The following is a 17,318-nucleotide window of genomic DNA, read 5'->3' on the forward strand; positions in this document are numbered from 1 at the left end:
CTACACGTGTTGAAAAAATAAATCTTTCATCAGCGGCCATATAAAGTTTCCCATATTGAGAAATCTCAATATCAAGCGAACTTGTATAAAGTTCCCGATTGTAAATTTTTGAGATAGTATATTACTTTATCTTTATAATTCATTTTAAAAGAATTCATTGTTTGCCACTTTTTGCTGCAATATCTTTGTACTCTAGTGTAAAAATGATCGTCAGATTAATGTTGGAGATCCATGAAATGTTCATGCTATTTATGTCGACCCCGCTCAAAGTAATATTGTTTGGTTCTGAGGATATGTGAACGATCTTGGTTAAACTCTCGTTGTACAAATCGCTGAAATTAGTTGGATACACACGCACGTATATCAAGTAATTTTGTATTGTAGCAACAAGTTAATCTTTGTGAAAAATCTGCATCTGCCATACGTTTCGGATATAAATTGTTTGCTCTTTGTTGCTGCCGTTCACTTATACTTCCAATGTACTTCGTAGTTCACGCTCCACGCAGTTCAATTTGCTTGGGTGGCATCCAATGAACTACTGCTATAGTAGGCGTCAAAACTAAAACACTTATGTTTTCTGGTGCATTAGCTTGCCGAATATTTTTTAATGATCACATTCGAATCGATGGATTTATTGTAATTGATCAAAGTAAAAATTGCTTAAAGTAAACTTCAACTTGTACTCTGTAAATGGTGTTAAGTTCTGAATCTCGTAATATCGCTCGCACGTCACATATCGCAGCACATTGAATTTCTCAGATTTGTTGAGATTGTTGTCTAAACAGCTTACAGAGATAGTATATATAGTAGTTGGTAAATTATATTTTTTGCATCCACTCTTTACAACCGGCTCCGGAAGATTCACAATGATGCTGTTTGTTGTTGTATTCACATTCTCAAAATTATAAACTTTCTCGTCAGGTGTCAGGCATCTCATTGGAGGATATGGTTGTAAGATGATCAAAGGTAATTTCATAAAAATTTCAATTGAGCTATTATTTCTTTCAACATATTTGTCTGCATTTACGCTCTTGAGACTTGCATATTTCTTTTTCAAAACATAGAAAGATTTCATAATTGCTAATAATTATTGCTAAATGTAAATTTCTTTTGTCAATCGTCCATAGATAGAATTCCAAGATATCACTTATGTTTTCTTGTGTAAAATCTTACTGCATATAGAAACGTTAGTGTCTGTCACAAATATGCGATTAGAAAATAACCAGTAAATTAACGGCTCTCATTATTTATGTTTTCAAATATTATTTATAAACATGTGTATTTTCATCATGAAATAGGCACAAGGATGTATTTATCGAAACAATTTGCTCAATTTTTTTATCGGGTGATATTTTTTATATTATATTCTTATCTCAAATTGTATGATACGTAATATAAAATTCTAAAAATATGTAATAATTTTACTCTCATTTTTACTTTCATTATAAAACATTATTTTAACAGAAAACAGAAATTGTTTGTAGTGAAAATTCGAAATTCTTATAATTATATTATAACCTATATTTTTTTACTTATGATCTTAATTGTAAAATCACGTAAAATTATAGAAAAATTACAAATTGCATAAATCTTTAATAGAAAATTATTTTTCAGGTGAACGTACCCATAGACGGTGACACACTTAAAAAGTAAATAACATCTGATGATTTGACAATCTCATCAAATTTAATTATGCCATTTTCCCACATTGTTAAGTCGAACTTTACAATAATATAATAGTAATCTTTCGTACAGGCTATATATAGATTTCTTGCTACCCAGTCAATGCAGAGACTATGGGGATAATGATCAAAGTTAGCTATTTTGTGATATTATTTTCATTAATCTTCAATGTCATTAGGTATCTTTCTGTTAGCCAATAAATTCTATGTTCTTGTATCGAATAAGCGACATATTTTACATATCTGAAAAAAGGAACAATTATAATTGTATAGTAAAAAGTTATAGTTGAAATTTCTAATTTTATAGTTATTACTGTATGTTGTAGTACTGTAATGTTGATAATAATAAACATGTGCATAATAATAATAACTTTAATTTTATATTTAATGTTAAAAATAATTTATGATAAATATAACTGTTTTTTATCAGTATACGTACCCTGACATTAAGGTATTAGTAATTCTTAAATCCACGTCCAATATTTTCATATCTAGATCCGTTGTAAGTAATAATTTAGGTATTGGATTTTCATGTGTAGTCGACACATTGATTAAATCCGTGTAAGGACCAGCAACAATTTTTAGTATGCGCACGTACTCGAAAATAATATGTCGTGTTAGATGATAGATTGTGCACCGTGTGCTCCAATTTTGTAGCTGTGATATTTTTATCGTCCCAGATTTCTTTAAAGTCCTCGAAGGAAGAACACTGCACTTGGTACACTTGTGTTATTTCATCGGCAAATTCTGGTTGGTTCCATCTGTAAAAATTTTAGCAAAACGAAATAAAAAGGAAGGCTAAAAGAACGTGGCGCAAGATGTTAGAGCGTAAAGAAGTCGAAATAATAATAAAGACTCTAAGTAACAGACATAATATATTAATAATCAGTCAGATATAAAAATATAAAAAATATGTCTGAAAAAATTGATTCGAGTGAACAGAAAATAATACATACGTACGTTTCGATCTTTTCAAGATCTTTTTCAGTGTTCGAGATGTCGTTAGAAAATAAATTAAATTAAATTAAAATTAAATTAAAATAAATTAAAATAATAAATTGAAATAAAATTTGAGCCATTTTATATTTTAACAAAATTATAACAGAATTATCATTTTGATATATTTATGTCGTTGAATTTAAGAAAAAGAAAGAATAGTGAAAGAATTTAAACTGAGAATTTGGATTTCTTACCTCAATGTCACAAAAATGTCGTTTACTTTTTCTGTAAATTGACTGTCGAATTGTACAAATGCTCTGAGAGATGTTGGCTTGCTCAAAATGCTTTCTAAAGATTTTAAGATCGTAAACATTAACACTGTTATATATAAGATTAAGTGGATTATCTCAGTAAATCAGAAAGAACAATTTAATGTGAAAATAAAGGAAAGAGAAAAAATAAATGTAAATGACAAAATATGGAAATTAGCAGAGTATTGATCTTTAAAAAGATAATATAAGAATTTTTAGCGTCATTTAAGATTTAGAAAAGTAATCGTTAATTCATTGCAAAAACGAATAAATAACTTTTATTAAAATGACAAGTACTTTTCGAAAAAATTCCTATAGCTTAAGAAGTCAGAAGTATAATATTTGCGACTGCTTTAATACAGAGTAACATATTAATAAAATTGATTTTACCTTAACTTATAACAATTTTTATGTAAAATGTTATGTTTATATTATGCTTTTCTGTTTCTTTTTAGAATTAAAATTTATATTCTTTTCAATACTGGAAGATATTTTTAGATTTGATTGCCACTCTCTCTTGAATTTAAATTATATTTATACCTTTTTATCATAGATTTTGTTATTAATGTTTTATTTTTTTGCAACTTACCGATGGATTCTGGAATGATAGAAATATTTGCAAGTACAATTTCATCGACTTCCCGCTTATTTCTCACAGTACTATCAAAATGGTTCCGGTCAGATTTGAATTTTAGTATATGATGCTCACTTTTCTCGGACATTGAAATATCCTTCATAAAGTGTAACATACGAAAAGAATTAAGTGAATATCATTGAGGCGATTGTTTCTGGCTTTTAATGATAAATTATATAATATATAAAATTAAACAAAAAATTACCATTCGTTTTTGGTTTGGTTAATAATACCGGTTTGATATATACCATTCCTAAATGATATAAATTGAATGTGATGTAGTTTTATTCATGAAATCTATTTTTTATTTATTTTTTTAAGGCATGTTGTATCAAACATAACTGTCAAAGGAAAATCAATCAATAGGTTAACGAGAGTCAATGAGGATTCATAACAGCTTTTATCAAGTACAAGCGAAAGTGACTTACACAGCTACAGTGGAGTGTAGCTCTTTGCAATTATTAAAACAATTTTGTCTAACGTTTTGATTCTTTCTCACGATAGGTTAGTTAACTCTATTCAATTATACCGTAATGCATATTTCTTTTTATAAATTTGCCGATATTACTAAAGTTTTATTAATGTTTGTACTTCAAGAATAAAAAGATTAAAAATATTGTTGCTTTACAGTTATTAAATATTAGTCATAGAATTATATAAATTCTTTTATTTATTACCTTGTCAAGTTTTTTCGTAAATTGTTTCGAATGTTCGTTATATTTTTAACACAAACAAATTCAGCAAATAATAAATATAAACCGATAATGTCTCGATAAAAATATGTGTATATAATTTTATATAAATGAATATATGTACAATAAAAATTAATATAAATTCTAGCGATAGTAGTTGAATATATGTTGATCGAAATATTAGTGTTGATAGATACAACTTGATGAATGATTTTTTTATCAGACAGATTTGCTATCTCGATATTTAGTAGCTCTGTTTCGTTATATAATTATCCTAAACCCAAAGAAATGATGCTAACTTTCTAAATTAATTTTATAAAATAAAATTATATATGCAGGATGTACCTCCTAGAAGTGGCCACCCCCTTTTATCTCTTAAACGAAAAGAGATAGACCATAACAAATATATATGAAATTAAATGGCTTTAACTGAACTTTATTGTGAGCATAGTGGTTGATTACAAAATTTATCTGTATTAAAGAACGGAGAGATATGTATAATTTTTTATAATAATGTAGATATTTTAATATAATAAAAGTTGTAGCGCCATTTGAAATGAATATAACGATGTATGATTTAATGTAAATATTTTACATATTATACGAGATTTTCCGGCTTGAAATATCGCGGGCGACGTCCACCATTTCATTTTCGGCCCTGCGATATAGCCAACTTCTGACTGAGTATCATGATTAAATGACAACATGACATATGTCAACCTCTAATGCACGAGTCAGAAGTTAGCTATATCGCAGGGCCGAAAATGAAATGGTGGACGTCGCCCGCGATATTTCAAGCCGGAAAATCTCGTATAATATGTAAAATATTTACATTAAATCGTACATCGTTATATTCGTTTCAAATAGCGCTACAACTTTTATTATATTAAAATATCTACATTATTATAAAAAAATTATACATATCTCTCTGTTCTTTAATACAGATAAATTTTGTAATCAACCACTATGCTCACAATAAAGTTCAGTTAAAGCTATTTAATTTCATATATATTTATTATGGTCCATCTCTTTTCGTTTAAAAGATAAAAGGGGGTGGCCACTTCTAGGAGGTACACCCTGTATATATATATATATATAATATATATATATATATATATTAAAATTATATATATACATATATATATATATATTAAAATTATATATATAATACATATATATATATATATATATATATATATACTTTATTCATCTTTTTTTACAACATCGTACATACTTTTTTTTCAGATTGAATTATTTTATTTTATCTTATCTTATCATATGTAGAATATATAATTTATTTTCATTCATGTTTAGTTACACTACTAACTGCAATAACATTCAATTGTTTCTTAATCAAACGAAAATATCTCTTACCTGCGTGAAATTTAATTCCTGATACATGGAAACATTTTCTTCCTGCAGGATGTTTAAAGTGGTATAATCCTTCGGCGTGATAGTTGCCTTTATCAATACTAAACTTTTCAATAAAACACAAAAAATTGTTCCAAACATGATTTGCATTTTTCGTAAACGTTTGCACTCAATCAGTTCCCTGTTCAACCATTCCCGTTGAATTCTCAGTTAATTGTTTTTCTCACTCTACTAATTCTGATGTGTTAATCGAATTGATATTAATTCAAATATATATAAATTTATTTTCGATAAATTCCTTAAAACTCAGTTTTAACGAATCATAAGTTATTATCTTCTAATATTATGTTTTTAGATTTCTCTTTATGGTTCGCGATCACAATATATACCTTATGATTAAATTATGGAATTCTTAGAAAATAAATAATTTTTTTAGGAGAAGAAATGGCAATGCAAAATGATACAAAATGATCATTTGATTGTATAGCGAAAAAAGGAATATAATTATCAGCTTTTTTTATTAATATTATAGTAGAAAAACGTCGATAAAAAAATAACTGTAATCAAATTACAAACGATCAGAGAAGTTATAGAATTATAGATGTTGTAACATTTTCAGCCACATTCAAGCACACGCAGCGTGTAATCGAATTCACTTGAATATTTATTATATCTTTAGTTTTAAATATGTAATTATGACAATTCGTTCGTACGATTGTGTTACTATATACAATTGTGTTACTACGTATGCTTTTTAAAATCCACTATTCGTACACAATTTTTTATGATATTCATTTGATGCAGTTTGAATCAAACGATAAGTAACGCGGTAGTGTGTTTGGCTTGCGATCACAATACTAACTGACTTCGAATGATCAATCTGATCATGTGTTGCCACGCAGTGACGTCTTATTAACTGCATTCCGTTTGTAATTTATTTTTTTCCACGGAGATACTCGCGTTATTTCAAAGAGAATTAAAATCTTTAAATTATTTGACAAAAAAGTTATACATGTATAAAACAAAATAGTTCAATGTATAAATAAAAATAATTATATGTATATATAATTGTTTAATCAATTTTATTATAAACTTTTTACATTAATTTATTTCTGAGTATCTTTTCTTTGGCATAAGATGTACGTTTACTATAAAAAGATATGCTGATTATAAAAAAAGTAATAATGGATTTAAAAAAGCGATTTATACGTTTTCTGTGACATTCATATAATGCAGTTTGAATCAATACATAGCGTTTTTAATATAAATCATGTAGTTCTAGTATAAATAAATACAAATTTTCAATAGCACATAAATAACTAAAATATATAAAATAATTGTACGAGTTATTATTATCGTTATTTGCATCAAATAAACTTATAATAACGTATATAATATAATTTTACTTAATATTAACTTAACATAATATATTTAATATAATATATAATATAAAAAACTAATAATATTAATTACTTTATTATTTTAATTATATTATTGTAATTTTATATATGACAATTTTTATATGCACCAGTGTGCATTAGTGCAGCCAATCAAATTCTCTCTTTCCCCGTTATAAATCAATTACTTTTTTCAAAAAAGTGATTTTCTAATGCTTCGGTCTCCTTTTTTGATTTATTCAGTTCATTTATATATTAAATGATGTATAACATTTTTATTTTCAAAACTATTTTCATATTTTTAAAGAAACATTCTGCTAAGAATAATTAAGAATAATGTTGTGTGTCAAGAATAACTAAGAATAATTAAACAAGTATTCATACAATGGTCTCTTTTTTAAATTCATGCATAATAATAGACGTATTTTCAAATATTTTATAAATTTATAAAAATTTATTTCCTCCACAGCGATATATGTATGATATATGTATGTACAAAGATTTATATGTACAATTTGAAATAGAAAAAAGCTCCAAAACATAATATAAAAAAAGTTTAAAAAGAAAATTACAATTGTGTGTTAACATTTACGAATTTACAAAATGGTTAATATTAAAAAGTATGCAGATCTTATATAATATATAAAATACAAAAGTACACATGTCGAATATCTAATAAGTATCGTAAGAAAACAAACATTCAATTATTAATACATGCATATTTATTTACAATTTGTTTCATTAATTAACAATAAGTTATTTCTATCAGTTAGATAATACATATAACAATAATATTTATTGGATTCAATATATCATCTCTTTTACGTCACTTCTTAGAACTACAATATTTTCGAGTTAAAATTTAAAGTTCGATTTAATTTCCGCCCGCATTGCAACTAGACAGCATTGATATCAAATGGATAGTTAACCTTTAATTACGTCAATAGATGACGAAACACAATGTTTTATGACACGTGACTGTCGTCAATAAATAACTTTAAGATATGCTATGATGCCTGAGGTAGCATACATTCGTTTTATATACGTTTCTTAAACGTATCCAATATTTTTTATTCGTAAAACATTAATAAGAAACACATTACACAAGAAAAGAGGGATTAAGAGCCGCGGATGGTAGTGCGTACATTTTTTTTTAAAGATTAATTATTCGCAAAAATTTAAAACGTGCACAAGGCATATACATATTTTACTTGGTGCATTTACCAAGATATAGATTCTCAAATTTTGAGAATTCTGTAGACCTCTCTTTACTCCTTGAAGAGATGTAGACGAGAAAAATATCGGGGCAAAGTCGCTGAATCGAGAAACGAACCCGAGTCTTTCGCTTGCCGGACAACTGCTCTTACCACTGAGCTATTCAGCCTCACACCTTTGGGTGGATATTGGATTGGTGTGAATAAATGAAGAAATATTTTATTATAGTGTTTTCGAAAGTTCTCGAGATAAGCTACAAGAATAAATAATAAAAAATAGGAGATTCCGTTTAAAAAATTAATGATGACCTTCAAACGGCTTTCCAAGGTCAACTAATGACACCATCTTATGGCTCCCTTTCAACTTTATAACTTTTGTCTGAAATATTTTTGTCTGCAGTACTCACCCAGTGAGGAATGAATTATCAAAAAGTTATCGATTTGATGTCAAATTGACTAAATTAATCTGCAATCGATTTTTACATCAATTCGATCAACTGGTGGGCATAATTTCGATTTTTATTGATATCCATATTTCGTTAATAATGATGTATTTTTGATTATTTTACTAGATTTTTAATATTTAATATTTAATATTTAATTTTAAATTTTATTATATAGGATGACCTAGAACTCGCACATCAGCCGTTTTTGAAATCATTTTAAGAAAAAATTTGAATGCCAAAATACAAAAAAAAAATATATATATTATAATAATTTTTAAATAAAAAACATTTAAAGCTGGTCTAAGCGCGTGAACTTAGGCAATCTATTAACCAACTGTAAATGCTTTTTATATAAAAATTATTATATACCCTTAAGAATTGAGCATTAGAATTTTCGTCTTAAAATGATCTTTAGAAAATGTATGATGTGCAAGTTTTGAATGCAAATACTCTGTATATTTTTATAAATTAAAATCTAAGCAAGAAAAAGTTAAAATAAATGTTTGCAAATGTTTCCAACAAAAAATTAAAGATTAATAAAAATTATATAAAAACATTTTAACAATTTTTAAAATCATTTATTAAGAAATTCACTGTAGAAAATTTTATTAGAAACAGCGAGAACATTTTATGATTACAAAGAAATCCAATCTAGTTAGAAATAAAACTAGCTAAAATCTAAAATTAGATGTTGTATATAAGATGTTTGCCTCAAAAATAATCTTGATAAATATTTCGTTAACTTATACTTATAATTACTTATACTTACAATATGTACTTATATGTATACTTATATAAAAGAATTTTAACAAATTATAAAGTAACTTATTAATCAAAATGCCATTGTAGAAAATTTAACTTAGACATAATTACAAAGAAATCTAATCCAGTTAAAAAGAAAATTAAAATTTAAAATCAGATGTAAGATGTTTGTCTCAAAAATAATCTTCAAATATTTCATTAACTTACTTATAATTACTTACAATATGTACCTATATGTAATATAAGTACATATATGTTACTTATGTGTAACATATATAAGAAAATTTCTCTCGTTAATGTATAATAAGTGCATAAATACTAACAATTATAAGTTATGCACTCATATTTAAAACTATATTTAAAATATTTCTCTTAAATAAAATTGCATTTAAATCACAGCAGCATTATATGACTTAGGACAGGCCTGTGGCCTAGTTTCGTAGCAAGAAATAAAAAGAATTAAACAATAAGCAAAAATCAGCCAAAAAATGCAAAGCAGTTACAAGTGTAACTTGAAAAAAGAATCCGTTTTTTATGGTTAAACTGGCTGTATATCTTTTTCTTTCCAATGTAAACTCTAATAATTACTACTAATATAATTACTCAAAATGTTACTATTAATTCAAAATGTTTACTATTAATTCAAAATATTACTAATTATTTAGAATAAAATATTATTATTATAACAGAACAGACATTTTTGTACTATAGTAACAAAATAAACAAAAACTTTAAACTTTTTGTCGCCAGTAATGATCAGCAATTTATATAACACTGTATTTCAAAATTACTGCCAGCCAGCGTAGTGTCAGTTATAATTCACGTTACTTTACGTAAACTCAAGTCCCTGGCACTATAGCTATTCTTTCAATACAAAAAAATTCTCTGAAATGTCATCATTAATGTACGTCACTATGCGATGCTGATAGTCAAGTTGATCTATATATAACGGTGTGGCTAGTGTCACTAATTTGAAATTATTTAATAATTGCTTTCATTTATAAAGAAATTTTTTGCAAATTTAATAAATTTATTGTTTACAGTCGTTTATATTCTTTTTCAGTTTCACAATGCTTACGTGCGTTGTACTTATAGTTGTCCAAAAAATAAACCGAGCACTTGACTAGCAGCGGACATTTAGAGAGAATTTTACGGCTCTGCCAAGGACCTACATATATAATACATTTGCAGCGTTGATAACAATTTTGCGTTGAGCACAGCCTAAGAAAATTCTCTATAGTCGACCTAAAACCGGACTTTTGATTGCCTTTTCTTCATCGTTAGGCATTGATTGTAGATATCAGTTCTCTTCTACACACTGCCATCATGTTGTTTACGCCATGGTGCATTTGCAAGCCAAGTACTAGCAACTTTGTCACATACTGTCAAATCTTTTGCTTCAAAGCGTGTCATTAGAGCACCTAAACATTCAAACAAAAAGTATATTATATGTATTATGTATAATATATATTTTATATGTATTTTCGCGACGTATCCCGCGTATTAATCAACAGGGTGACGAGTGAAAACTTGAGTTTTTCTTTCCCTGTCGGACAAAGAAGCAATACGGGCTAACGACTTTTCGGTTGATTTTTATGTTCTCTGCCGTTCCCTCTTGGGAATAAACACGATATACTCACCATTGATCGATGCAAGATGATTAAATACGTATTTTCTTCGTTTTTTACGCCGACTTCGTGATGGCCACACGTCTCCTCGTCCTTGCGTTTTTTGCACAAAACCACTCACTTTTTCTTCTACTAAAAATGAGGAATCTAACCACGACACCGCACGACACGTTCTCGCGCGAATTGTTGGTGCAGTTTTTCTCTCTCTCCCTCTGACTTTTATATCGTATATATATGTATTTACGCGACGTATTAATCAAGATGACGATCAATGCAAACTTGTTTTTCTTTCGACCTCGGACAAAGAAGTAAAATACGGGCTAAGACTATTGCACTACAATCACGACTCGCCATCTTGCCATACACTGACCACACTGCCACCGCCACGGGCGCCACGCAGCACGCAGTGTTGAGTGTTGGGCAGTTGCAAAATATTTTCTAGTGCATGCGCACTAAAGCAGACGATATGAATCCTTGTAAAAATTTGCATAAAAAATTATAGATGAATTATAGAAATTATAATGCTACCGAGTGCATACAAATCAGCAGTATATAATATATGTGCAACACATCAAAAAGTCATCGAAATATGAAAAATATTGATGTACTGCATCCCTATAATAATATTAATATTTATATTAAAAAATGTATTTTACATTAATTTATGTAAACAATATAGCTCATGTGTCGTATATAACAACACATCAAGAAGTCATCGAAATATGAAAAATATCGATGTACTGCATCCACGTTGATAAAATTTGATCGAATCGACATCAAATCCATATCTTTTCGATCATTCATTTCTCACTGGATCAGTTTTTGAGATATTCGACTGTTACGGATGGTCTGCGATGCCCTGTATACAGGATGTTTCCAACAATACACATCAGTCGGGTTGCCTATCTGCTCACCAGGGGCATGCTTTATTGGACTCGCAAAATAAGATCAGAATGCAAGTTCGAAGAGAAATAAGGAAAGGGAAATCGGCTTTTATCACTCTGTAGGGAACAGTTGCTCAATTTAATAATATAAATAAAATATTATTTAATTTATTTAATAATTTAGATAAAACATAACATAAAGTAAACATAGTTTAATAAATAGTTTAATAAGTAAATTTGAACGAATATAATAAAAAATACTTATAATGAAAAATATTTCTTATCTTTAAATATAATAAATTATAAAAATGGATGTAATCACTATTTTTTCCTAAACAACGAGCAATCCTGTCCATGAAAATGTCTCCCACTCGTTTTACCATAAAAGAAGTGATTTTTGCACACGCGTTACGAAATCTATTTTTAAGAATTTCCACATCATTTTCCTACAAAATTTGATACACTTTATTTTTTAAGAAGCTCATAATAAAAAATATTTATTATATCTATGCATCCATCACTTCCAAAAATTTCTTCGTAGAATATTTCCCCGGAGAATATTTTTCAAAAATATATTGTCCGGCATCATTGAAATTCATTTACATAAATTGAGTAAGTTAGTATATAGTTGACGACATAATAAGTTGGTAAATAATAACAATGTTTGGTATGTTGCAATAAAAGAATAAAAAATAAATTTTTAAAATAAACTTGCATGTTCAATAAGCTATTCAAAAAAATTTAAACGTCGTGGCATATCACCAAATATGAGCTCTTATTGTATGCTATTTAAAAGAATGCCAACCTTCCCCCTCCCCCCAGGAATGTTTAATAATTTTTTGAATGCTAACACGGGTCATGTTCAAATCAACAAACAAGAGATGATCAAGAAACTATAAAAACAGAAATGCACCTGGATACTCAACACAAGTTTGTTGACGTAAAAAATCATACGTAAGAGATTACGATGGAAGGAAATAATTATTCACGACGAATTAACGGACATGATCCTTATTTATGGCAAGTGTCGTAAAAATCAAAGGCAAATGGCTACACTTTACGCTCAAAGATTTCCGGACAGACGACATGTGGGCATAGTTTCTTTCACCGCTTATGTGAAAGATTATAAAGAAATGGACAATTTTACAAATCCATCAGGCCCATTCATGTTCCACAAGAAATAATTAATGCTGTTCAAGAGGCTGTTATAACAAATCCTTATATAAGCACAAGAGCAGCTGCCGCAGATTTGAAAATGAATCAGATTACCGTTCATAAAATTATTAAATATTCCCTGGGTTGGCACCCATTTAAACGACATACAACATACGAGCTCATACCTGGTGATATGCTACGACGAATAAATTTTTGTGAATGGGTTATTCAACACGTAAGTATATTTATATTAGTATAGTTATACTTAAAAGTATATTTATATTAGTATAGTTATATTTAAAAATTTATTTTCTAATTTTTTGTTGCAACATATCAGACGTTTTGTTGTCGATTGATATTAGTCGTCAACTTTATACTAATATTCTATACTCGATTTACGCAGGTGAATTTCAATGATGTCGGAAACGATATATTTTTGAAAAATATTCTCTGGAGTGACGAGGCAATTTTTAAAAGTGACGGACATAATGAGCATCATTATGCGCAGCATAATCCACATGTATGAAGGAAGTAAACATTCAAAGCAGATAGGCTATAAATGTGTGGCTAGGAATAGTAGGGGATCACATTATCGGTCCCGAATTTATTCAAGGCAATGCAGATTATTATGCAAATTTTTTACTCCATCCGTTTGATGAACACCTTGAAGATGTGCCACTTCTAGTTAATAAACTAGAAATAATATTTCAACAAGATGGACATCCCGCTCACACTTCTATTTTGGCAAGAACTATGTTAAATCAAAAATTTCCTGGGAGATGGATCGGACTTCATGGTCCTCAGGAATAGCCACCACGCTCTTCGGATCTCGCACCCATGAACTTTTTCATGTCATAGGGCTTCTTAAAAAATATAGTTTACCATACCCTGCCGGAAAATGCAGAAATTCTTAAAAACAAGATTCATAATGCGTGTGCATAGATCACTCCTCTCATGCTAAGACGAGTGAGAGAAAATTTCTTGCGCAGAATTACTTCATGTTTAGAAGAAAATGGTAGTTATATTGAACAATTATTATAATTTATTATATTATATTTAAAGACCAAAAATATTTTTCATTATAATTTCATTATTATTTTTCATTTTTTATTATAATTTTTTTGTTTAAATTTGTTTGTTAAATTTTATTTACATTATTATATATGTTTATATATACTATTAAATATTATAATTAAATAAAGTGTACTAATCTAAATTAATAAAAATTCTAAAATATGTGAATGTTGCTAGTCAAATAATCAAAGGATCATTGAAAAAAGTGTAGTCGACCAAACTAGCCAGAAAATTTGTTTATTAATTCGACGTTTCGACCTTATGGTTGTTGTGCTTATCAAGTATATACGATGTAATAATAATCAGGAGACAGGCATAGATAATCTTGCAAACTGCACGAGTCACATTAACAAAAAACGTTATTTAACTAGATTTGAACTTGAGAGAAATTGATGCGTCCGTGTGAGACTTCGTCAAGAAACTGATAATATGTTACAACCTTTAATGTTATAACTTAAATTAATAATATGTTATAACCTATATTAAATAACGGATAAACTATGTGGAGAACACACATTCCCTATATATTATATTCTCTATTATATTCTCTATTATATTCTCTATATATTATTAAATGTATTGTATCTATATTATTAAATTTCTATATATTATTATAATCTATATTATTAAATATATTTTATCTGTATTATTAAATTTCGCAACTGTTCGCTATAACAGAATGACAAAAGTTGATTTCCCTCTCTTTAATCTTCGCCGAATTCGCATTCTAATCTTATTCTGCGAGCCCAATAAAGCATGCGCTTGACGGTGAGCAGATAGGCAACCAGACTTAAAGATGTGTATGTTGCGGAAACACCCTGTACGACTGCATACTTTTGTAATCATCAATATAATTTGAATATATAGTGAGTAATTGAATAAAAAGATATAGTACATGTATATGTATACTTATCACGAATAATGCAAAAAGTGCATTCATGATAACTGTTATAAATTCAAAAATAATTATATTATTATATTTATATATTCACAATTAATTATAGAAGACATTATTCGCGTTTCCTCTTTCATTCATTATTTTACAATCAGTTTGTAATTATCGGTTATATATAATGTAGAAAATTAATTATATTCCCATGTTCAAGAAAATATTGTTTATACATATACATATAATCACAATCATTAAATTTTGTTTCGATTACTCAAAAACACAAATTAGATATATCATCATATTATTTGATTTTGTACAATCATGAAAACGGATGTGATATTTTTTAATAATAATCACAATTGTATGGAAAGTAAGATTACAAAATTTAATTTTCATTGATACATGTAACATTAAGATTAAACCTAAAAATAATCAGATCAGAATCAATTTAGAAATATCTTAGAAATATTTTTTCTACATTAAGATTTATTGAGTTGTTTGGAAAATAAAATAAACATTAATTTAAGTGTATCGGCTAAATAATATCGACCAGATTCAGTAAGGCATCCTCTATGTTCTTTCTTAATGCTATAATATTTTTCAGACAAAATTCGAAATTTGGTCTAGCATCCGCTGCACTCCAGCAACGTAGCATCAACTGGTACAATGGTGACGGACAGTTAAGAGTCATTGGCAACCTGCCTCCAGCACGTACATAATTTATCACTTCTTTATCAGTCTTGGCAACATAAGGTTTCTCACCCAACGATGTAATTTCTCACATTAATACCCCAAATGACCAAACATCGCTTTGAGAAGTAAATTTTCTGATCATCAAAGATTCGGGTGCCATCCAGCGAACAGGAAGCAAATCTTCTCCTTCCTAAAACATGATTTTAACAAACCTTTAATTTTCTGCTTCAAGTTGTTCATTTTTAGAATATGTGCAAAATAAAAAACCTTTATCTTAACCTTTATATTTATTTCTTGCTGTATATAAAAAACTATTTATATTCTATATTACTTAAAGAAACAAGGCAGGATACTATTATAATAAGAAAATGGAAAGTATTTTCAAAAGAATTCATTTTTTAATCCTTAATTTTTTTCATAATTGTACTTATCATGCGATAATAATCTTCCTTGTAGATATTTCTAGCTAGTCCAAAATCTCCAATTTTTATGACACGATTCTCTCGATTTCTCGAAGATACTAAACAATTGCGACACGCTAGATCTCTATGTACGAAACGCAACTCTTCCAAATAGCAACAACCACGCGCAACATCTTCGCACATAGCGAGCAAATCTTGCAAACGCAAAGCATGCGAATCTGATGCTTGCAAATTTCGACATTCTCTCAAATATTTTAACAGATCTCCAGTTTCCATCAAATCCAACATTAGTAACGGAGAATCACCATCTAAACAAACGGCCAACAATCTTAATATATGTTTGTGTTGAAAATGACTCATAAGCTTGGCTTCTTTTAACAATTTCTCTTTCTCATGGGAAGAAGCATCTTTTCCAAGCGTTTTTATTGCAACGGATATCTCTGTGCCCGATTTTTCTAAATCCTTCATCTTTCCTTGATACACCTGCAAAATATTTCACACAAATTTACATACGTACTTTATTGAAAAATGTATAATTTAATGTCAAGTAGTATTTTACTTTATATTACTTTATATTTTACTTTATATTAAATAATTCAGTGAAAAATATATAATAAAGTGCATGCTTGTTTTCTCATGTAAATTTTATATTACTTATAATCTATTTAAAAAATTCATGTAATTTTGTATCTTTATTAAAAATACGTATCTGTTTTGTTAATCCAAAAAATAATTTAAAATATTGCTTGAAAAAATTAATTTTTACCATTCCGCATGCGCCGCTACCAAGATGTTTCGTAAGTGTAATTTGATTTCGTGCGATTTTAGTTATCGCACATTCATCCTGGTTATAATGTAACATAGAACTGTAAGTCATATTGAATTGAGTGTTTCGGCAAGGTATTACAGGTAGAATCGCCAATTCTACATCGGTCATTGTAGAAGACAAAAATTGTTCATTATTACCTCTGCGTTGACGATACACTATTATAAAATTTCGATTTGATTATGTAATAATATGTATTATAAAATTTACTGTATTTTAGTAAATTTATTCGTTTAGTTTTACATATGTAAATTACTATTTTCAGTAAATCTCTAGATATTATATCAGGTATATAT

At 28.0% G+C, this 17,318-nt stretch overlaps 2 protein-coding genes and 1 long non-coding RNA gene across 3 annotated transcripts; all 3 read right to left on the bottom strand.

Annotated features, from left to right (window-relative positions):
* Positions 1-1,828: 1,828 nt before the first annotated feature.
* On the bottom strand, positions 1,829-5,904 carry LOC112639215. The gene is made up of 5 exons (XM_025412505.1): positions 5,633-5,904; positions 3,522-3,663; positions 2,876-2,969; positions 2,122-2,443; positions 1,829-1,925 (listed from the first exon to the last, which is right to left on the bottom strand). Exons 1-4 carry the CDS (start codon positions 5,777-5,779, stop codon positions 2,212-2,214), a joined length of 615 nt encoding a protein of 204 aa, XP_025268290.1. The 5' UTR covers positions 5,780-5,904; the 3' UTR covers positions 1,829-1,925; positions 2,122-2,211.
* Positions 5,905-10,511: 4,607 nt separating this feature from the next.
* On the bottom strand, positions 10,512-11,241 carry LOC112639217. Its single transcript, XR_003123372.1, has 2 exons — positions 11,089-11,241; positions 10,512-10,869 (listed from the first exon to the last, which is right to left on the bottom strand). It is a non-coding gene; the product is annotated as an uncharacterized LOC112639217 (long non-coding RNA).
* A 4,931-nt stretch (positions 11,242-16,172) lies between these two features.
* LOC112639216 (proto-oncogene tyrosine-protein kinase ROS-like) lies at positions 16,173-17,073 on the bottom strand. Its single transcript, XM_025412506.1, has 2 exons — positions 16,963-17,073; positions 16,173-16,679 (listed from the first exon to the last, which is right to left on the bottom strand). The coding sequence occupies exons 1-2, from the start codon at positions 17,071-17,073 to the stop codon at positions 16,173-16,175; spliced, it is 618 nt and encodes a 205-aa protein (XP_025268291.1).
* Positions 17,074-17,318: the final 245 nt, after the last annotated feature.

Source organism: Camponotus floridanus, unplaced genomic scaffold (genome assembly GCF_003227725.1).
Source record: "Camponotus floridanus strain SB8 unplaced genomic scaffold, Cflo_v7.5 scaffold510, whole genome shotgun sequence".
NCBI lineage: Eukaryota > Metazoa > Arthropoda > Insecta > Hymenoptera > Formicidae > Camponotus > Camponotus floridanus.